Below are 23,917 nucleotides of genomic sequence, written 5' to 3'. Positions count from 1 at the left end.
CAGCTCTGGCTAGCCAACCAGTCTCCACTGTGGCCTTTCCCTGGTATCTTGAATGCATCATGTATTTCCCACCATAGTGCCTTTGCACCTCATGTTCCCTCTATTTGGCACACTTATTCCTATGCCCCTTCTTCATTTTGACTTAGTTATATCCTTTTCTTCTCAGATCTCAGCTTGGTCATTTCCTCCCTAGGGAGGCCTTCCCTTGCTCTCCCTGACTAATCACTTTTTCCTTTTATCTGTCTCATAGCACTACAACCTCTCCTGTGTGCTGTTTTTTGTAGATTCCTCCTCCCCTTAGACTGTGAGCTCTATAAGGGCAGGAACTACAATTGGTTTTGCTCAGCATTATATCCCCAGTGCTTGGCAGAGTAATTGGCACATATGAGTTTGGTACTCAGTAATGTTGGGCAGATGAAAAAATGAGCTTATTTTCTCATCAGGAAATGGGGAAATATTGCTGACCTTGTGTGAGGATTAAATGAGATGATGTCTTAAATCTTCCAGTATCCATGGGGACTGGGCTCATGTGTCGGTTCAGTACACATTAGTTTCCTCTGCTCTTGAAAGCTCTGGAGCTCTCTGGAGGTCACATGCCCCATATCTTCACCTTCCAGCAGAAGTCTCTGTGGGACTGATGTGGATGTCTCTGCACAGGTAACAGGTTGATTCAGGACTCTCCTGGAGAGTGCGGAAAGATCAATGCTTACAAATGCTAAGTGCTGGTTGCTGGTGATTTTTTTTTTTTTTTAATTTTTTTTTCAACGTTTTTTATTTATTTTTGGGACAGAGAGACAGAGCATGAACAGGGTAGGGGCAGAGAGAGAGAGGGAGACACAGAATCGGAAACAGGCTCCAGGCTCCGAGCCATCAGCCCAGAGCCTGACGCGGGGCTCGAACTCACGGACCGCGAGATCGTGACCTGGCTGAAGTCGGACGCTTAACCGACTGCGCCACCCAGGCGCCCCTGGTTGCTGGTGATTTATTAGAATCTCAAGGGGAATGATTTACACAAGATTCAGACCTTAATGTGGGATTGGTCAGAGTGTCTGGAATCTGGTTGCTTCCCTCATGCTGGAAGCTTTCCCTGAGCCACGCAGTATCCCAAAGTAGCCTGTGGTCTCACAAAGGCTATAGACTGAGAAAGTGAGCCCACATACGATTCTTGACATTCTTCACTTTCTTCAGTGTCACCAAAGAAAGTCCTAGAGAGTTGGAGGTTTTAGAGAATCCGAGATGGAAGAAGACATCTCCTTACCTTGCAGATGGGAAAACTGAAAGAAGAGAGAAGGTGACTTTATGGCAGCATTTAAGCTGGCAACCTGATTCTACTTTTCAGTGAATTTTCCCCCCTCCCATCACAGTGCTCCTGGTTCTTGGTTATATCCTTTTAATTGAGATATGTTTTATTCTTTTGTTTCTTTAAAGTGGAGAACTGCATGGCACACATGGAAGGGACCAACTCTTAGCCACTCTCCTTTCTTCAAGTGTCACTGGCCAAGAAATATTTTATTGTATTTGATGTCTAAGCATTAGTGAAATCCAAGCCCAGCCATTGATTCACACAATTTTTTTTTTTTTGAGTTTATAAATATATCTAATGCTGATTTTTCTGTTTTGGGGCCAAGATCCTTTCTAGAGTAGGGTGACAGTGTATATTACTCCATCTTCTTTGGGACCATGTGTCGTGAAACCTCAACTGAGCTCAGGAGATTCTGACCTCATGGGCTCTATTTAAAGCAGATGCTTTGGAATTCATGATGTTTATGCTTTAGAACTCTGAAAACACAATGGCTGAAAGTCAAACCGAGCCCAAAGGACTATTTTGAAATGAATAGTTTTTGCTTCTTATTAAAGTCATTAGTTTTTAATCCTAGAATCCTTAGAATGAATGGATGGGAAGTTAGAGCTCATCAGGCCCAACTCCTTCAGCTTAGAGATGGGGAAACTGAGGACTGATGAGGGGAAGGGCATGAAGGAGGTAGGGCAGAACTCAGATCCCAAAGCTCTCGATCCGGTGCTCTTTCCACCTTGTCATATTCTTTCCAGAGATGATGAGGAGATGTGGATGGCTTTGCTAATCAACCCAGGAATAGCAGTTCCTTCTGTACATGAAGTTGTTTCAAGAAAACTGATTTTTTGAGAGAGAGAGAGGGCACTAGTGAGGGACACAGAGAGAGAATCCCACAAGGGGCAGAGAGAGAGAGAAGTGGGGCTTCTCTGGGGTTCACGTTTTACCTGAAGCGGGGCTCGTGCTCCCTGGAAGTGGGACTCAAACTCACCCAAAGCGGGGCTCGAACTCACGAACTGTGGGATCATGACCTGAGCTGAAGTCACATGCTTAGTGACTGAGCCACCCAGGTGCCCAGTCATAGTTCTTACGGACCACTTTTATCATTATATAGCGCTTTTGTATCCGTTTTCTCATGTGAAGTGGCAACATGGGTGTTATCCTTGTGTCACAGACAAGTCCCTAATTGGTTAGCTGCCTTTCCTTGGTCTACTAGACTGGCAGAGCTAAAACTTGAATCTGGTCCCTAAGCCTGCTATTCTGATTCCAAGTATGTATCTCAGAATGCTCTTACTCATTAGCATCTTTCTCCAATTTTTGATTCTTCTAAACAATAAGGAAGGAAATTCTTAGTTATCCTTGATCCTTCAGTAGTTATTTGTGGAATGCTTACTTATATGTATATAGCACTGTGCTACAGGGGCGCCTGGGTGGCTCAGTCAGTCTGACTGGAATTTGGCTCAGGTCATGAACTTGAACTTCGTGGGTTCGAGCCCTCCATTGGGCTCTGTGCTGGCAGTGTGGAGCCTGCTTGGGATTCTCTCTTTCTCTGCCCCTCCTGAGTTTTTTCTCTCTTTCTCAAGGTAAATAAATAAACTGAAAAAAAAATGTTTAGCACTATGCTATAGAATACAGGGGAATATAAAATACTTCAGGAAGCTTGTGGTTGGATGAACAAATGAAATACTTAGTAGAAGAATAAAAAAGAGTGTGGCAAAGAGTCAGAAGAGTGGCCAAGACACTGAAAGCTCTAGGGTTTCGAGGGAAGGAGAGGTCAGTGTGGGGGAGGGTGGTCAGAGAAGGGTGCGACATCCTTTGGGAGAGTCACATTTTAATGGGTGGAGAGTTTGGGACTTGGTTCTGTTGCTTTCTTTTTGTCCTCTGGCAAGACACAAACCCCCCTGGTCCCTTTCTTCCTATCTGGGCAATAGGAAGTTGTGGATGTAGTGATCTCTAAGGACCATTATGGCTCTGAAATTCTATCCCATATTCATATAAAACTGGCCTAAAGAAATAATTATGGAGCTGTTGGGAGATTAAGTATAATGCCATTCATTGCAGCCTGATTTATAATGACAACAAATGTGTGGACACAAAGAGGGATTGTAGGGGGATCAGTTAAAATAAATGATGATACAACCATATGTTAGAATAGATAGCTGTTAAATAGAATGCTTTAGAAGGATATTTAATGACAGAAGAATATACTCATTATATAGTAAGTGAAGAGTAGTTTACAATAAGTTACTTCATTATAACTTCTATTTTTTTTTGTAAAGAATGTTTGCATAGGAAAAACTAGAAGGAAACAACGAGAATTTTCTCTGATGGTGAGATTATGTGAGGCTTTTATTTTCATTTATATTTTTATGCTAAATAGTTTGCAGTCTGATTAAGTCTGATTGAATGTTAAGGTTAATTGAATAAAATTTCTTGCCTGTCTGTGCAGGGAACTAGCCCCTTCACCGCCCTTTCCTGGGTGTATGTCCTTGACAAGTCACTTCCATGGGCTTCACTTGGGAGGCATGGAGGTGAAGCAAGAGACTATAGAAGGAGGCAGGAACGCAGAGATCTATTTTTGGCTTAGTCATGAGTCAGCTTTGTGACCTCGGACAAGTCCCTTCTGAACATCCCTGAGCCTTGGTTTCCTCATCTGAAGAGGGATGTTGGAGGTCACAAAAGGTCCTTTGAGCTTCAAGATATGCTTGTTCTGAAAGATGGGGATTTCTCCACTGTCCTGGATTGGCTCAGGGCCTCATTGGTTCCTGGTGGCCTTGCTTTCTTTGCTGCTCCTCTGCACTGAGAGCGAGCTGATTTTTTCCTGTTCAAAGTCGAGGCGGGGATTGAATATACTTTGTTGATAGGGCTTGGAGCTGAGAGGGTGTAGTGACAGCATTACACCACTAGAGGGAAGCATTGTTTGATTCCTCTTTCCCACTGTGCTATCTGCTCTTCAGGAGAATTGCCTTGATTTGCCCTGATTTGGTTTCAAATTCTAGAATTTTAGTATTAAAAGGACTCTGAAGGTCATCTGGTAGAACCCCTATTATGTTGCAGTTATGATATGATACAGGCAAGAAAAGGCAAGTGACCTATTTAAAGTCACACAGTATGTTTTTTTCAGGGTCTGCACTATAGAGTTTAGGAGAAGGCTGCAGACAAGAGCCAAGAGTGTGGTCACATGAGTCCAAAAAACGTAGACAGTTCCGACGACTGTGCAGGAACCTGAGAGATCTGCCTGGATATACTTTACCAAGCTGCTCTGGCCAGGTGTTGAGAGGCCTGGATATAGAGAAGAGAAGATATAACTCTACCCCAAGGAGTTCATGTCTGGTGGGAGAAGCACGTGCAAACACGTCGTGCTGCACCAGTGTGTCTTCCTTGTTTTCTGGTTTCTGCCTCGATTGGGATCTGTGCTGTGGTGGTGACTTGGAGGCTGGCTTATGGAAGGCCTGCAGGTGTCTGCATGAATGATGCCCTCCAAGGTTAGGAGATAGATGCCCCGGGTACCTCCAGTTTGTTATTTCCAGTGCATCATTTCAGGCAGTGCTCACATGTTCCCATGCCTGATCTTACCATTTCTTGAGGTTTGCAAGGAATCCTGACAGTTTGTTTCCCAACTTTGAAAGGCTTTGTTTCCTTGGCCCTGGGCTGGCTTTATTTTTGGTTTCCAGGGTGCCCATCAGCCCTAAGCATTGTGGTTAAGTGGAATTATGGCTGATCTGTGCAACCTTGGGCAGTTCCTTCCTCTCTCTGGGCAGGGAGGTCAGGTTCTCAGCTACAGTGGTGTCATCTCTGCTAGAGAGATGAAGTTCTGGTGTTATTTTTGGTTTTTATGTTTGGCAATGAATACCCATTGATCTGTGGTCCATAGAAGTGTAGAGTGTGTCCAGCTGAAGCAGAAGCAAGATCCACCCTTTGAAGCAGGATCATTCGAATAAGGGGCATGCCGGACGGCCTGGCCAAAGCCAAGTGCAGCTGGGCCTACAGGGCCACCAGATGGCAGCAGTGGGCAGGCAGACAGCCTTGAGATGAGGTGAGTAGGGCCAGCATCCAGAGTGAGAATTAGCAAGGTCAGATCTGACCTAGAGGTCACCCAGGCCCTCTTTTTATGGATGAGAAAGCTCAGGCCCAAAGAGAGAAGAGGTTACCTAAGGTCTTGCTGTGGGTTAATACCTGATTGTCTCCTTGCTTGTGAGGAGAACTGAGATTGGTTTGGCCTCTAGCTGGCTGCCCCCCAGGAGAGCCAGGAGACAAGGGCCTGGGCCCTGGGCCAGTGAGCCAGAGGTGGGAAGGGAAGAGGACAGCAGTGAAGTGTCCGACTTGATCTTGGTTTCTTTGAGTGTCTGGTCCTGGTGATTTTCATCCTTGCACGTGCAGTAAGGGTAGTGTCTGTTGTCTTCTCCTGCCTGTTGGCCCAGTTCTCTGGGCCAGGGCCCTTCCATAGGCTGTGCCGTGATGGCATCTTCCTCAAGGGTCATCTCACAGCCTCCACACCCAACAGATAGGTAGGTGCAGTAAGACACGAGTTGACACGATTGGTTGAACAAAAAAAATTGTTTTAATTTCCAAGGGGGTCAGGTAGGGCAGGGGACCAATCTTTGCCAAGCACTTACCGTGTGCTAGTTGCTCTGCCAGGTGCTGCTGCTTACATACTCCTCATAACTCTGTGAGGTAGGCTTCACTTCCCTTGCCTTGCAGGTGAGGAAATTGAGGCTCAGGGAGGCTGAGTGGCTTGTCCAAAGTAACACAGACAGTTAAGCAAAACGGACACTTCAGCCAAGCTCTGTGTGGTGTCAAAAGTCCGATTCATTTCATTGCATCGTGCTGCCTCCTTTCAAAGTGTGCTGGAAATGTGGCAGGCGACTCAAGCTTCAGGGCAGGGAGGAGCAAATGTTGTTCTCTCATCCCGGGAGTCGGGGAGTCATGGTGGTGGGCTACTGGGGAGGAGGCCTTAGAAGCAGTGAAGGGCAGGCAGTCCTGGGCAGGTTCGGTGGAGGCTGAGGGGAGGCCGAGTCTCTGTGCCTGTGCTCCAGCAGTTCCTCTGCCAAGAGTGCTCATCTCTGGTCCCCATGAAGCTACTGTCGCACTTGGGCACTTTCTGCCCATCGCCACCTCGCATAGCGGCCCATCAGAAGTAGCCACCACCATCTTCTCAGCACACTCTTCTCCCTGCCCTGCCTTATTTTGCACTGTAGCAGTTTTCACTGCCTGAAACCATGGTATCTTTATTTGTTTACTTGTTGTCAGTATCTTCTCAGCAAACGTGACCCTCCTGGGTGAGGGACTTGTTCTGTTTTATTCACCTCTGGGTCTCGCCTGGCATAGAGGAGAGGCTCAGCGAGTGTGAATTGCATGGGACAGCTGCAGTTTTTGGATGGGGAAGCTGTGCCATTTCAGTGGCTGTGCTTGGGAGACCCAGCCTGGGGCCCTGCCCTCTTCCTGCCTTCTTGGAGGAGCCCAGGGCAGCGAGCCTCAGCTCCCTGAGGCTGACAGTGATGTCTGGTGCCCTACGGTCTCAGGGCCAGCTTTGACCCTGTGTGTCTCCAAGGCCTTGCCTTGGGTCCTTGGTTTCCCTTTCTGTCCACAGTGGATGGGGACACAGTCATGCTGCGAGTTCACCAGATGGTTCTGGGAAGGGCTCAAAGGTCCCAGGCAGAGGGTTCGGTTTCCATTCAAGGAATCCTTCTCCTCTTTCCTGGTGGGGATTGATTTGTTCCAGGAGCTTTCTAAAAGTGAGCATGCTTTAAGTGACTGGCCTGTAATTTCACCATCATTTTTAGGTTCTTGACAGATGGCACTGTGCTTGCCCTTTCTCAGGGGACCTTGCCTGTCTCATGGGAGCTGTCAATAATCATAGTGACAGCCAGTGCCGTAAAGTGCTCTCAGATGTGTGCCAAGAGGAAAGTGGCCCATTTTGAGGAATCTTGGGTCAGCTTTTTCCTAATCTGAGAGTGACTTTTTACTTTAGGAGGAAGCCTAATGTGGCCAAAAGAGCCTGAGGAGCCAGGCACAAGTTCTATTTGGCTGCTTTTTGGCTGTGTAATCTTAGGCAAATCATTTAACTTCTCTGGTCCTGAATTTCCTCATCTGTTAAATGAGATTCAGAATTTCTAATTCTTCTGCCTCACAGAGATATATTATGTCATTCGTTCATTCACACATTCCTTCCTTCATTTCTTCACCCTATTATTCAACAAATATTTGTTGAGTAGGCAGAGGTGAGGGGAAGGCGTTCCAGGCAGAAGGAATAGTGGAAACGAAGGTATAGAAGTGGGAGGCGCCCCTGGGCATCGTTTGCTTAGCTTGGGGCCAGGTAGAAGGGACTGGAAGCGTTCAGGTATAATAGGCATGGGTCCTTATTCAGGCTTTATCTGTGAGCAGTGGAGGGAGAAGCTGAGGTTTCTGTGGGGGTGGGGGTGGGGGTGGGGGTGGTGACAAGTAGGAGCGATGAAGGAAAGGCCCTGCCTCCGGGTGGCTCTTGCAGGCTCCTCTGTCTCAGCCTCATGCTTGCTTTCCTCTTCAAGTCTCATCTCTGTGGCTGATTTCTAGGTACTTTGGATTGTCGGAGTGGGGGCCCCATCCCCCATGAGCGAGGTGACTCTTGGAATGCACGAGATTGGTAGGGACTGGCATTAGCTGGCTCATTGGCCTACCTTCTGGGGAGCTGTCTCGGGCCACATGGAAGGCCACTTAGGAAGCCGTCTTGTTGCCTTCAATAAGCATTTTTTAAAGGTCTAAAAATGAGCAGTTTTGGGGCTTATCCTAATCTCCCTGAGGAGATGGGGGTGTGTGGGGAAGGGCTGTTCACATTTACCAGAGACACACTGTGTGTCGGGCATTCTGCCAGGGCTTTACAGAATCATCTATTTAATCCTTACACAAAGCTTGCTGAGTAAGGCTCGCTTCATTTTACATGGGAGGAAACTGAAGAGAGGTTAAGAGATGTGGGCTCACCCTACCTGGTTACTTAGCCTTAAAGTGCTCTGTGTGCAGTGGGGGTCGGACAACATCACCTTGTCAACTCGAGGGTGTTGTGAAGACCAGATAAGATCCTGGATGTGAATACACTTTGTGAGCTGGAAAGTGCTGTGTGCACAGGCAGGGAGTCAGAGTAGTACCACTTCCCAGTGAAATTGCCGGAGATTTGCTTGTGTCCTTCCTGCCTGGGCAGATAGAAAGTTCCAACCTTTGGCTTCTCATCTGTGCGCTTTCCTCCAGGCAGCCCCAGAGTCAGTGGCTCCACTCAGCACTTCTCCCTTTTAAGCCCACAAATAGGCAGGACGCCTCCTTTTTTTTTTTTTTTTTCTAAAGCAAATTAACCCTGTTGTACAAAATTAACATCAAAGTCAGACTTTTTTGCCATGTTGGTGAAAACAATAATAAGTCGTGGAATTTTAATGCTGCAGGGACCATCTTCTCCTTATTAGAAATGTGGGAAAACAAGCCCCAGGGAGATGGTTCTAAAGCTAATGGATGCAGAGCCAGGGTTGGAACCCAGTGGGACCTGTGCCCAGGGCCTCTTCACTGCCCCACATCACCCCTCTTAAGAGAGACTTCAAGTGCTTCATTGCCTTTATAGAGGAAGAATCCAGCTTAATAAATTTCATTACACCAGCCCCTTTATGTAACCAGGCTGTTTCCGGGTCCTGGCAGATGGTCCATAGTAACAGTGCTTTGCTGATTTGGTTGGAGCTGATCCTATGAAATGAAAAATCCTGTGCAGCAGATGCCTTTCCCAGTCTCTGGCCATGGAAAAGTCAGCCTCTCCAAGGAAGGCACTGTAGCTTTGGTTACTTACTGTCTCTGGTGTGACCAGAGGTGAGTGACACTGGAGGGAGACTTCAACCATGTCAGGTTTTCACAGAAGGTCACACTGGAGACTTAGAGTTTCTTGGCAGGTGGGGCACTGGTAAAGAGTGTTTCTTCTGGTGCCTGAAGGACAGATGGGAGCAGAAGCAGAGTGGGAGGGTGATGAGCAGATGTGGAAGGGAAGGACAGGCTGTCCCACTGTGGATCTGGCCTGGCGGACCTTCACACATTCCGAGGCCACGCACCTGCAGATGAGCAACTTGAATATAAATGCAGTGTTTGTCACGCACATCAGCCTTGACAGTAGTCTTTGATCTCACGCCTCTCCCAGCCCCTTCCATTGAAATTACCAGGCCTCCAGGTCTCGTGATTATCTTGCCTTTTCTGGTGGCTGCTGGATCATAATGGGTTCTCCTCAGTGGCCTCCTCTGGCGATGCTCATTACTGACACTGTTTGATGCGAGTGGCAAATCCCCGAGCCATTGTGTGTGGAGTGGGCGTCACTTCCACGGGTCACTCCTTACCTTGTCCTGCTGCTCAGTTCTTGCCCTTGAAGGGCCCTCAGACATGGCAGTGGGAGAGTGCTCCCCTATTTGTGAGTGCAGCTCTGTTAGGATCCCTACAGGTCTTTTATGCTGACCTGTCACGAAGAGCCCGGGAGAGTTCCCTGCGGGTGCACTTGGAGGAGATTTGAGAGGCACCAGCCAAAGTCATGTCCCAAGACATTCTCACTGGTTGAGCACACACTGGCATCCCAGGACAGGCTCCCTCCCCTCTTTGCTCCTGCCCCTGGTGAATTATTTGCCCACTGAAAGCTTTGGGGCAACCTTTGTCTCCCCTGTTTGAAGAGGCAACCTTTGTCTCCCCTGTTTGAAGATCTTAATCTGCACCCCTCAGTAACCAAAAGCCAGTTTCTCTTTGGAGTACAAGTAGTGTTTCTGGGGGGGTTGTGGGATTTTTTGGGGTTTCAGAGGTGGAGCCCTAGCTTTTTACATGACAGGTTTTTTTTTTTTAATTTTTTTAACGTTTATTTATTTTTGAGACAGAGAGAGACAGAGCATGAACGGGGGAGGGTCAGAGAGAGAGGGAGACACAGAATCGGAAGCAGGCTCCAGGCTCTGGGCCATCATCAACCCAGAGCCCGACGCGGGGCTCGAACCCACGGACCGCGAGATCGTGACCTGAGCTGAAGTCGGATGCTCAACCGACTGAGCCACCCAGGCGCCCCTCTACATGACAGTTTTAATACCATGGTGAGCTTTGCAGGATTCACGTCCCAGTTTATGGTTTCTCTCTGGGCCTGTTCCTGCAGGGCCTCAGGGTGGTCTGCAGGGGGAGCTGTGTTCCCACAGCCAGGTGCTGGGATTTCACTGAAGGACTTAAGTGTTCTTCTCTGCAGGCCAGTGTGCTTGGGAACTGCGTCTTTCCTTTTCCTCGGCAAACCAGCCTCTCAGGTCTCATTCCCAGCTCCAGCCTGCAGCTTGGGCATTGTGAGTCATCATCGGCAGCAGAAAATGCGGCCTCGCCAACAGCTGGGTGCAGCACCTGGCCTTTTTTCCCTTCTCTTTTTGTAACTTCATAGAGATGGAAGCTGCTGATGACCTTTTGTAATGGACGGTGACTGAAGGTGGAGGCCAGGGCTAGGGCAGCAGCTCTAGGTAGGGAGAGGTGGACCCTGAGGAGATGGGGTGGGGAATGTGTGTCTTTCTTTCACCCAGCCCTTGGGCCTTCCAGAAACTCATTCCAGGGAAAAAGGCAGTGAGGGACTGTGTGAGCTTCACCCGTCTCTCCTCTTTTCTGCCAAGGATCCTAGAAAGCCTTAGTTGATGCAGGTAGCAGTGGGAGCTGTGAGACGTTACTGGTGCCTTTCTCAGAAGCTGTGGACAGGATGTAGTAGAAGTCAGGGTAGTCTGGGTTCTAGACTTGTTTCGCTTCTAACTCACTATTTACCCTTGGGCAAGTAAGTCACTTTTCTTCCTGGGCCTCATTTTTCCGGGCCTCACTTTTCCCCAGCAGAAGCAGACAGGATAGAGTGCTCTGAGGTTCCTTCCTTCTATGAGTGAGTCTGTAATGAATGTAAAGAATTTTGAGCCTTGTTCCCTTGATCGTCTTGAACATCTGAAACCTGTAACTACTTCTCCAGATGAATAGCGCTAACTGCAGAAGGACAGAGGTATGATTCTCACTGTTGAAAAACTTAGGTCTTCCTCCTTCCTTCTCCCCACAAGGCAGTACAGAGGGAAGCAGGGAAGCAGAGGGATTCTAGTTTTGGCTCTGCCAAAACACATTGTGTGTCCTGGGGCAAATCATTCCTCTCCTTCAGCCTCATTCTCGTTTTCTCGAAAGTCAAGAGATTAGACTTGCTTCCTGGCTCCCCCCCTCCCCCCCGCCTCATTCCCCTGCCCCCATCCCCACTGGAGCCTCCTACTAGCTCTTCTGCAGGGTGTGATTCTTAGCTGCAGAAGCCCTGGGGTATAGTTTCCTTCCTTGCTGGGAGGGAGAGTAGCAAGATTATTTTTTTTTAATTACGCAGCTAAGATTAGGCAGCAATCTGCATTTTAAAATGTTATTAATAAGAGTCTAAAAGTGTGCGAAGAAGCTCTGGAGTTTGAATGTGACATGAGCTGGGAAACATCTGCAGAGCCCCCAGCCTCCACCAGAGAGTTCTCTCCGGGCACCAAGCAAGCGCTGGGTATGACCAGCGGCCTGGTGTGTGCCTGGACCCTTAGAGGAGCAGAGGACCCACTCATTCAGCCAGAGCAACCCTCTGAGAGCTGGGACTCACAGACCAGCCTCTCTTGATGGTCCTTCACAATCTGGCTTTAGAGAAAAAGTGATGGTTGTAATATTCCTAACACCTCTGCTAGAGTTTACAAAATACTTTCATGTCTATTGTCTCCCTTACTTTTCATCACAGTCCTGAGAGGTAGTTAGAGCAAGTTTCATTGCTCCTACATGGGTTGGCTGAGTTCTCTTAAACTTAAGATTCTTCATTTAAGCAAGGTGGTGTGCAACAGAGGAAAAGCACCAGATGGGGAGTCGGGAGCTAGGTGCTGGTCCTGGGCCTCTGCCACCCTCCCCAGCTCTGCCTGTTCCTTTTCTCTACTTTATATTCTCTATAGCACTTAGAGTCAGTTGCTGGGGCATATGTTTTGTGTGGTTTTTGGTCATTTGCCTGTCTTCCTCCTGCTTTAATATTCCTTGAAGGAACGACAGAAGAGTTCTGTTTTGTTCATGGCTGTGGCCCCTAGCACCTGGGACAGCACCTGGCATGTAAATAGTGGGCAATAATGATGTGTTGAATATTGTGAATACCTGGTTCTGCCTCCAAGTAGTTAGTGTGACTTGGAAAAGTTATTTTCTTCAGTTTTGTCTTCTCTTTGGGAAGTCAAATGGGATGGTCTCTGATCCTTGGTTGTATACAAAAGTCCGTGGTAAGAGCAATGCCTAGTACTCTTCTGTCAGCGAACATTGAGCCCCTGCTCTGGGTCAGGTCCTGTGCTAGGTGCTGTGAGGAGTACAGAGAAAATGTGAAAGGATCATTGCTCTTCACTCTTTAGTGGATGTGATGGTTAATTTTATGTGTCAACTTGACTGGGAGATGAGGTACCCAGTTATTTGGTAAACATTTTGAGTATTTCTGTGAAGGTGTTTTTGGGTGAGATTAACATTTATATTATAGACTGAGTAAAGATTGCCCTCCCTAATGTGAGTGGGCCTCATCTAATCAACTGAAGGCCTGAATAGAACAAAAGGCAGATCCTTCCCCAAGTAAGAGGGAATTCTCCTGCTTGTCGGCCTTCTAACTAGGGCACCAGCTCTTCCTGCTGGGCAACCTTTGAACTGAGATATTGGCTTTGCAGATTTTGGACTTGCCAGCCTCCATAATCATGTGAGCCAATTCCTTGTAAATCTCTCTCTCTCTCTCTCTCTCTCTCTCTCTCTCTCTCTCTCTCTCTCTCCCCCTCTCTCCTGTTGGTTCTGTTTCTCTGGAGAACCTTGACTAATTTAGAGGGCCACACAAGGCATCTCATCAAATAATCTTACATTTGGAGGCATAGAATAATTGTTGGTGCAACGGTACAAGCATCAGGCCAGTGGCTCCCAAAGCAAGGGGCGTCAGAACAAGGGGATGATGGGAGACTTTGGCCGTGGCATTTGAGCCAGGACCTGAAGGGTGAGAAGGAGTTCTGTAGGTGGAACAAGTAAAACCCACCAGCGTTATGGGCTGACCAGCCTTGCGGACTGGAGCCCAGCATGACCTGAAAGCCTGGGAGGGAAGAAGCAAAGTATGCCCTTGACAAAGGGGCAGCCATCCAGCATTGAGAGAACATAGGTGTTTACGGAAAAGGATTGTGTGGAAGGCCAAGGAGCCACTTAAATAGACTAGAACCCAGTTTGGGAGAAGAAAGCATTCCTCCCTTTTGTCTGGGAAGCCCCAGCCCTGCATGGTATAGATAGTCCTGTGGCTGGCCTAGGGCCGCCTCAGGGTGCAGTCTGTCTTGACCTCTATTACCAGTGCTCCTGATTTGACAGCTAATAGAGTCAGTGATGAAAATGGAGCAGCTGTGTGGAATGCCTGGCATGTTGTAGGATTCTGATCTCTGCCATGTAGGCCAAGGATGAAGCTCGTGCAGTCACTCAGCAGCTAGGCTCTTTGCATCCCTGTAACCCTGAACAACCTCCAGAAGTCCTTGGGAATGTTCACTTTTGAAGAGGCACTGTGACCCAGCAAAAAGCGGTATATCCTCTGCAGGGTAGTGAGTGAGGGCACCAGCTCTGGTGCCAGGCTGCCGGATTCCATCTGCGCTCTGCCACTGACAGCTGCGGGACCCTGAGCCTGAGACTTAACCTCTCCTGTGCTTTAATTTCCTCGCCTATAATTTGAGGGTTATAATAATGCCTACTCATGAGGGGATTCTGTGGACCGAATGGGACAACCCATGTAGAGTGCCCTCAGAATATTAGCTGTTATTATCATCATCATCATGATAGCTTTGCAGCATACTAGTTGTGTGATCTTGAGCAAGTCATTAAAATCCTGTGATGTTTCTTTACTGTAAGATGGGGCTCACACCCATCATTCAGGGTTGATTAAGTTAGAGAACAATGGCAGTGCCTAAAGCAGAGTGGTTTTTTTTCTAAATTAGAAATAATTTTTTAATGGTGAAGGAGAAATTTAAAATATTATCATTTTTTTAATTGAAATACAGTAGACTCACAATGTTGTATTATTTTCGGGCATATATCGTAGTGATTCTGTGTGTATACATTATGCTTTCCAGATACCTATACAAGTGTAGCTATAATGCGAAAGCATGCAACACTTTACTACAGGATTAACTATATTCTGTAGGCTGTACCTTGTATCCCAATGACTTATTCATTCCATAGCTGGAAGCCTGCAACTCTTTCTCAAAGGTGTCAACTGTTGTATTTAACCCAAGTATTTTGGTGGTAAACACCATTACCTGTAGTTCAGCATGTGTGACCTCCTCGTGGCCGATTTGGATGCCTTTTATTTCTTTGTGTTGTCTGATTGCAGAGGCTAAGACTTCCAATACTGTGTTGAATAACAGTGGTGAGAGTGGACATCCCTGTCTTGTTCCTGACCTTAGGGGGAAAGCTCTCAGTTTTTCCCCATTGAGGATGATGTTGGGTCGTTCATATATGGCTTTTATGATCTCGAGGTATGCTCCTTCTATCCTTACTTTCTTGAGGGTTTTTATCAAGAAAGGATGCTGTATTTTGTCAAATGCTTTCTCTGCATCTATTGAGAGGATCATGTGGTTCTTGTCCCTAAAGTAGAGTTTTAGCCAGAGTCAGGTCTCAGTAAAATTCTCCCCAGTCCCTTACCTTTTGTCATTCTCTTTGTAGGCTTCTTCTCCCCTTTTCAGTTGGGCAGCATATGGGGGAAATTTTATTCCTGCACTGACTTCTCAAAAATTTCAAACCTTTTCCATGGTGGTATTGTTCATGATACAACTTTGGAGACTAAGGAAATTTCACTAAGAGATAACAGGATATACAGTCGATCCCAATCTTTATTTGAATTGATAACTATCCGACTGGTGCTTTCTTTCAGAACACTGGTCAGACTAAATATTACAAAGATACTAATAAAATTGGATTGTACAGCACTCATTTTGATAGTGAAGATTTTTAGACATCCTTGTTGAAGTTAGATCAGGAAATGGATCCAAAGCCATTTATCCCAGTCCTCTTATTTTATGTATGGGAAGCATAGGCCCCTGGAGGAGAAGGGGCCTGTTTAAGGTCACACAGCATAGAAGAGAACCCAGGAATAGGATCCAGGTCTTCTGAGTCTTAGGTTAAAGTTTCTTCCCCCTTCCCCACTGCTTTTTTTTTTTTTCTTTTTCCCTAGCTTTAATCTGTTGGTATTGCATGATACTTCAGAGGCCTCTGATGTGCCAGACGCCATGCTTGAATCTTTTCAAAATCCAAAATTTTAAGACAGAGCATTCAGTGCTCTTCTCCTTTGGTTGTCTGTAGAGACACTGACCCCAAGACATTGGTAGGTGGGAGTTGACTGAGAAGATGTGACAAATTGGTAGACACTGTGGGTGGACACTGGAAATCCTTCATAAGGCTATAGAGTTCAGCCAGGAGAATGAGAGTGCTGGTGGCTAACATTTACTATGAAATGTCACATACTTTTTGCAAAAATATCCTTACAACAACCCTACAAGTAGATCTTATTCCCATTTTATAAATGTTGAGTAATTTGCTCAAAATTATGGAACCAGTGAATGATAAAATTCAGTAATTAATTTCATTTGTTCATTTGTTTATTCAGGCCACAGATATTCGTTGAGCACCCGCTTTGTGCTGAGCATTATTCTAGGGTGCAGGGATGTGCAAACACAGGCAGTCCCTGAAGTCATAGAGCTGACTGTCTGAAGGGGAGACAAACATTAATCAAAAGTGTTCCTAATGAGTGTACATTTATAAACTGAGATAAGTGCCTCAAGATGAGGAACGTGGTTCTCCAAGGTTGTTGCATAGAGGAACCTGACCTGAGCTGAGGGCTCAGGAGAGTTGAAGAGGCAGTAGGAGTTAACTAGGTGAAGGGGGCTGGGTAGTGGAGACAGCCAGGGACAGAAGGAAGCAGTGTGGCAGCCTGTGGAGGAGCAGCACGGCATGTTCGCGCACATTCACGGCCTGGCGTTTCTGCTTCCAGCACCTGTGCTCTGAGCTCTCTCCCTCTGCACTCTTCTCCTTCCATGGGAAGATTAGGCTGGAAGACTCCAGTTCTGTGCTTGACCAATTCTTGGTTATTAGCACCTTTTTTTCCCCTAATGTTTATTTATTTTTGAGAGGGGGAGGGGCAAAGAGAAGCGGGGACAGAGGATTCAAAGCCGGCTCTGTGCTGACAGCAAAGCCGCCCTATTAGTGCCTTTTTATAAAATCTCTGTCCATGTGGTGGAACAAGGGATGAGTTATAGAAATCAGGTTCTTCTACGTTAAGGCCTTAGAGTTAATAACCTGAGAGTAACTGGTGTTCGTCAGCAGATGAATTACAAATGTAACAAGTTCCTGACTGGAGGATGGCTCACTTCTTACATGTGTGTGCTCTAGGAGGCTTTAGCACCTGGAATATGCTATGGGAATATGCATATGGAATATGCATATGGAATATGCTATATATATGAGGAGCTGTATGGCCTTTTCTCTGCCTTGACCCAGGGGTGTTCTTTTTATAACATCTACCTCTGTTTGCTAACTCCCTTTGATGCCTTCAATGACACTCTTCCCTTTTGGGACATTCTTTTAAGAAAGGGTGAAGGTTCCTTAATTTACAGTAATCCATCTTCCTCTCACCTTTAGTACCCCTTTCCCTGGAATGGGGTAGAAATTCCCCTTAGCTGAAGAGCTTAGATGTTGCTGGAGTGGCTTCTCACCTGCCTTTACCACCATTCCCGACAGCCCTCCTATGGATGCTAAAGGAAGCTACTTCCTTGAATATTCGCCACCTCCCCAGCTTCCTGAGTCTCCTCTGATTTCCTCTGCCCCCTGCCAGGGCTTTGCAGAGAGTTGTCTTTTTCCTCACTTACTTCCTCTTTATTTATATTTGACTATTTGTTTGCAAAAGGCCCCAGAAGAGTTAACTCATTTTAGTAATGAAATAATATTTCATGATTCCCATCGATGGGACCCCGGATCTGGCATTTTAGCCCTTTTGTCTATTTCTTTTAATGTACCACCACCTTCCCACCAATCTTGAAATCTGAAATCCTGAAATCTCAGAGTGGTGTTCATCTCCTCCTGTTCCCTTTCTCTGACATCTGATAGGATGGCACGCCTTGCAGATTCCCATCTTGTTTTCCCCCCTGTGACTTCAACCCTTGGTTCAGTCCTGATCCATCTTAGGCTTGTGTAATTGTAGTGGATTTCTTTCTTCTTTCCCCTTTCACTTACTACTGCTGTGCCTTTGGGTAAGCGCCTAGTTTCTTGTCCATCACCTAGGGCTGGGAAGAGTGATAAGCAGAGTACTGTATAGAGAATGCTTAGACCAGTACATAGCACACAGTGGGTGCAATGCAGGTGTTGGCATGAATGTTCTTATTACTGGTGCCTCGACCTTTGCCTCATGCGCCAGCCCCAGACACTCCTTTGACCAGACGTCACCCCTGTTCCCAGTGTGCAGCCTCCCTGTGGTCTAGTTAGCAGCAGTCTCTAAAGTGAGCATGTGAGACTAATTGCCAGGGTATGGGAAGAACAAATCATGACTCCTTTTATGTGTTTTTATCTCGTTCTTTAAAATTTTCTACTTTGTGAGTATATTTTACACTGTATATTTTTAAATAAGGGCATATTTATAATTTATGTATATAGGTAATACAAGTATATGTTTTAATAAATAGATGAATATATGTGTATATGTAATGTGTGTACATGTGTATATGTGTGTATGTATATATATGTAATACACATATATACATGTAATATACATATAATATACATGTATATATACATGTAATATACACATATATAACATATATATATATACACACACACATACACACACGTATACCTATACATACATACATATAATTACATAGTATGTTAAAAAATATTTTACTAATAGGTGAGTACAAACCAGCCAGTTTGGGAATCCCTGGTCTGGAAGGAAGGAACTCCAGCCTGCAGTTCCGACCCGCTTTCCAGTCCCTCTTCCTCGTGACCCTCACTCTCTCTCCACCTGACCCGCCTTGTGCCTTTTGGTTTCTATCATCACTTGCCCCCTCTCCCTACTCCTAGAATGTTAATATTCTTCCTCATTCTCCCATTTTCTTTTCCTATCTAGAAGTTCACCTTGAACTTGCTTCTTCCATCAAGCCTGCCAGGAGAATTCCAGCTTGAAATGGTTTCTCCAAGTTCCTTAGGCATACTTTGTCAATGCTACTTACTTGGCCCCTCTTGTTTTCTGTGTTGTGTTGGGATCTTTTGCCACCTATACTTAATGTCTTGGCTCCGTAGTGATTTTATGTCAATTTGCGCATGGACATACCTTGAAATTATATTTTACTTGCTAACTTTATTTTGTGCTGTTGGTCATTTTTCTCATTTATCTGAAGATACACACTTACACTTTTTGGATGCCATTAATGTATCTATCTTTTATCACAGTAATAATTCTTTACTATTAGTAAAAAATTCATTTGTTACATTTGTGCTCTGAATCTCCTTGCATTTGATAGTATACTTCTGCTTGAGACATATTTTTGTCTACATTGCATTAGTGAACATTTTTTTGTATGTGGATTCATTGTTTTCTTTTACTCTGGGTGACCTAACATCATTTTCCTGTTAGATGCCTTTATTTCAACACTTACAGTCCTGAGTTCTGCGAGGTGTCCTGGGAAGTGAGCTGGTATGCAGAACATATCCATTTGATCTGGGCTTTCTCCCTCCTCAAATACTGTAAGAATTGACAGCAGCTGGGCAATCACTGGAGCTACCAATGGTGTTGGAGTCAGAATACACAGATTTTAATCTTGATTCCACCACCTGCTGGTTGTTTCGTATTGACCAAATCATTTACCCTCATCTGTGAAATAAACTTAGTAATCTGTACCCCCTAGAATTATTTTGGGGATTAATTGAGATAGTGGCCCTGAATGTGCTGGGCACCTAAGAAGTGGTCAATATGTGTCTGTTTAAAAGAAAAGGAAAAATAAGAATCTCCTTTTTTTTTTTTTTCCTGCGAGCCTTCTGATGCAGAGTGTATTTTGGGGAGAAATAGACAGATAGCGTCAGAGAGTGCACCTACCTGACTGAGCAAACCTAGGCTGGAGAGTGAAGGCTGGACATCCAGTCAGCCTGGTTTTGGGGCTTGTCTCTAATAGAATGTTTGTGGCCTCCCCAGGGAACATGAGAATTAATTAGTTAATCTTTGTAAAGTGCCTTGAAGTTGAAAAGTGCTATGTAAGTAGAATGGTTGTATTGCTATTGGAGATGGAGTAATGGCGGCAGTCTTGCCTGTCTTCACATCAATAATCAATAGGAGAGAAGATGCTAAGATGTTTTACTTGATAAGAAAGGATTCACTGTGGGACTTGTGATAACATAATTCTTCGATAGTCTTGCAGATAGCAACGTGCTGGTTCTTTCCAGCAGAACAATGCTAGGGTGAGTTCAGAAGTAACAGTCTCCCCTTTTAGCTTCTTGGGACTCTCCCTGCTAAGGCAGTCTGGTTGTAAATCCTACCCAGCTCATGTAGAGGGACCGTTTGTCATTTTTGGATGCTTTGTGGGTCCTGGGAACATGGGCTTTTTTGTGGGTCCTATAGAAGTGAGGGAAGGATATTGAGTGTTGAGTGTTGGTTATCCAGTGATGCAGACCCACGTGAAAAACCAATACAGAATAGTACCATGGGCTAGTAGAAGGAGATGTGGCTTAGCTGTGTGACCCTGGGCTAGTCACTTCTCTGAACCTTAGTTTCTCACCTGTTAAATGGGAACATAGTAGTTGATGAGGACAGTAATAAAGGTGGCTCACAGGAGGGTGGGTTTCACCCTTTCTGTGGAGGATTGAGGGGTCAAAAAAGGCTTCACAGAACTGGTGGTACATGAGCTGGACTGTACAGGTGGAGCCATAGCTTATCAAATGAATAATGTAAGGAAAGGGCTTCCATGGCAAAAGGAACAACACATGTGAGGCCATGAAATAGCATATCCGAGGGAACCCACTCCTAGTTCCTGTCATATACCTGGTACCCCATGGGCTGCACAGACTTTTTTTCCCTCTTTGAGGAAGCTCAGAACTTCTTGTGCACTTCTTGGTATCTCCATTGGTGTCCATGAGCAGGTTGATTCTGAGGACTTTATCCCTTCAATATTCCGACATTTCCCCTATGAGTCTGTAGTTGTATTCTAGCTGACACTATAAACCATATGTTGAATGTGGGGCCAGATGAAGCCTTGATACCAAACACAGTAGTATCATAGTAGTAGGTTTGTCTAGAATTTAATATGCATTGCTTGGTGTTTTGTCTCTTAAGCAAAGTTTTTCTTTGTTAAAATAAACATGTATAAAGAATTTATACAGCGCACATGGTTATGCATATTTATTGCGGAGAATCTGTTAATAATCTATGCCTCATCGGATTTTGCATTTCTGTTGAAATAACAAATGTGGCACTTGGTACAACTGAATGAGTTCGGTGAATTTTTTCTTATCTGGGAGAAGAAAGGCGTTTCTCTTTTTTCCAAATTCCATTTTCTTCAATCATCTTTTGCACTGGCCAGCTTCCCAGGTGGTGCATCTGGGGAACTGAGGCTTTCCTGGCTGTAAATGATTTTGTCTTTTTTCCCTTCTCTCACTCCCTTCCTTCTCGCACACATAGACACTTGCCTTGGGACTATGAGAATTGCTTTTTCGGGTAAGAGCTTAGACTCTGAAGATTCTTTTATGTTATATGGAAAGAAAACACATGAAATTGGCTTTAATGGTGCTAAGAGATTATGGCATGGGGCAGGTCAGGAGCCTGGGGGACTTCTGGGTAGCTGATGGGCCCCATATTGGGTGAGAGGGAGGAGAACCTGAGAATAGAGATCTGGGCAAAGCGCAAGGAGAGATAGAGAGGCCCTAAAGTGTGGTTGAAGAATTCCCTGTAGCCTGGTCCCTGTCTTTTAAAATGCAGGTGCACGGCTTTAGCATCTGCCCTCTGCTGGAATCCAGCTCTGGTGCTCACTGCACCACAGCTTGATCTTGGTCATGTCATTTTACCGAACATCAGTCCCCACATCTGTGAAAGTGTGAATAGTTGTGCTCTCCCTGTAGAAGATAGGATGGTTCCTGGTACATGGTAGTTGGTCCTAAAATAAATGTTCACAGTTTCTCTTGTAATTCTTTGCCTACCCATGAGAGTATAGCTGTGGAATATAGCCTTAATTCAACTAATGTTTGTTTTTAGAAACTGGCAGAGTGTTTACCTGGGGCCGAGCGGACTATGGTCAACTAGGGAGGAAGTTGGAGTCTCGTGAAGGCTGGAAACTACAGAGTCATGATTCATCCCTCCCCTGCTCAGGACCACAGAAGAGCATGCCTTCCTGTCTGCACTGCTTAACAGGAGCAGCTGAGGTAGGAATGACTTTCCATAGATGTGATACATCTCTTTTCCTTGTCTTTCATCGAAACAGTTACTGAGGTCCTACGGTGTGCTTATAGTGAAGGCATTGTGCTATGGGTTCCATGCAGGACTCTGAGGGGGTCCTTGCCTCAAGTTGCTTGTGGTTTAACATGGTAGAAGAGGGAGTTACCTATACCTCAAGGCAGACTGTGTGTAACTCCTTTAGAGAGATTCCAGATACTCTGTGTCCACTTCAAAGAATGAGAAATGAATCCAGGCTACTGTGATCGGGTTAGGCTAGTGTCATGGAGGCCACAGCTTTGAGCGGTGCCTTGGAGGATGGATCATATTCGAGTAAGTGTCTGTAGGAGAGAAGAGGACTTTCAGGTAGGCACAAAGGCCGGAACAGAGTCACAGGGTAGGAAAGTAAAGAAACTATTTGGGGAACCACTGGTGGGTCAGTTTGGCTAGAGCGTGGGGTGTCTGTAGTATCCAAAAGATGGGTTGCAGCCTGATCAAGGGGGCTTTTATACTGAGCTAAGTGTTTTGCACTTCAGTTTATATTTCCCAGTGCAGAAAATACTGTAGTTCAGTTGCTTATCAAGCCCCTTTAATTCCCTGAAATGTCTTGAATTTCTACATTTAAGGCAGGAGTCTTAATTTCTCCAGGGTGTGTGTTTCTGTTACTAAATTTTACTTTACTGTTGTCCTTAAAAAAAGAAAAGGCAAGGTTTTTGAGAAGAATGAGGATGGCCACGGAGGAAATGTGCCTCTGAACCCAAGTTGGCTTAATGAAGGAGTTCAGTCTTCATTCAGAGTCTGTGAAAAAAATTAATAAGCCAGCGAGACTTCTGTAATTAGCATCAGACTAATTACAACCCTCTTCATACCTAGAGGGCTTCCCTTTCCCCGGGGCCTGCCTGGCCTCCTCCTTCCGGGTATGTAGGACGGTTCTCAATTTCTGCTTCACATCCCAGACCGCTCCTCCTGGGCCTTTCCTTAGTGCTGGGTTAAGTCTGTCTGTCTTTCTTGCTCTCTCTTGTTCTTTAATTGACAAGGCACTCATTAAACAAAACCAAAAAGGCCATTTAGACGTGGTGGTGATAATAATAATAATAATAATAATAATAATAATAATAATAATAAAACCATCCTTAATCTTAACCACCTTAACAACATTCCCTTTTGCATGTACACATGTACATACTTTCCAAAGTTTCAGTGATAGTACTTATGATATTTGGTATTCAGTCTTCATTTATTTTATCACAGATGCTTTGCTTTGTTTCTTTCTGATCTCTGAGGCCATTTAAAATGGCTATGTAACATTATATGATTCGAAGGCTTTGGGATTTTCCAAACCATTCTTGGAATGTTAGACGTTTATATAATTTCTTCTCTTTTGTCACTATGGTGGATTCTGCAGTGAATACCCTTTTGAAGTGTTTTTTAAGATACAGTCTTAAGGATGAAATTGCAGGGGCAAAGGCCATGAGCATCTTTATGACCTTTGCTATATTTCTCTAGATTCTGTTTGAGAGAAGTTGACCTCCCCAGCTGCGAATGAGGGAATGCAGCATTGTAGCTAGTACTGTCTGCTTAGCCAGTGAAGGTGCTGAGAGCTTGGTACCAAGTGCATTAAACCCTTTATTCTTCTTTGTCTTTTCCAGAACATTTAAGACTCCGTGGTCAGGTAGCACAGCAGAGGCACAGAGGCTTCACGGATTTTTCTGAGTCTCTGGTTTTATTGGCAAGATCAGGATAATAATACTTACCACAAAAGGTCTTTGATGAGGATTATACCCAAGGTTCTTGGCATGTGGCAGGCACTCAGTAACTGTTGGGTCCTTTCTCTTCTTCGCCTTTTAACACCCTGTGGTGGCCATTGTGTGTGGCAGCACTGTGACAGATATGGCCAGTGGAAACATACAGCCTAAGAGCCTGACATTGATGTGACTTTCGTTTAGCTTCTTAGTAGAGCAATCTGAGGAGGTGGCTTGAGCCTAGAGTGCCATGGCCACTCCATTTTAGTGCTCCCTCCATTTCTGCTCCAGTCTCTGGAGTACTGGCGTGTCTACTTGCTGGTCCCACTGCAGGTTCAGACGCCAGGGTATCTCCTTTTGGTAAATTGGGTCCGGGGATTATCCCCCCCTGTTGATGTCCCGGTCTGACCCGTCAGGCATCTATTTGCCTGAGGCCCAGAGCCAGGCCAGTGGGCA

The 23,917-nt window shown here is 45.5% G+C and overlaps 1 protein-coding gene across 1 annotated transcript in view; it reads left to right on the top strand.

Moving 5' to 3' along the window:
* The window catches only part of SERGEF (secretion regulating guanine nucleotide exchange factor), a 233,742-nt gene that overhangs the window by 28,119 nt on the left and 181,706 nt on the right, over positions 1–23,917 (top strand). Inside the window, 1 exon segment of the mRNA XM_042957769.1 lies at positions 21,543–21,709. Coding sequence (XP_042813703.1) covers positions 21,543–21,709 — 167 coding nt within the window.

The sequence above is a fragment of the Panthera tigris genome, chromosome D1 (assembly GCF_018350195.1).
Source record: "Panthera tigris isolate Pti1 chromosome D1, P.tigris_Pti1_mat1.1, whole genome shotgun sequence".
NCBI lineage: Eukaryota > Metazoa > Chordata > Mammalia > Carnivora > Felidae > Panthera > Panthera tigris.
The sequence above is the reverse complement of the archived record's forward strand: the minus strand, read 5'-3'. Positions and strand labels throughout refer to the sequence as shown.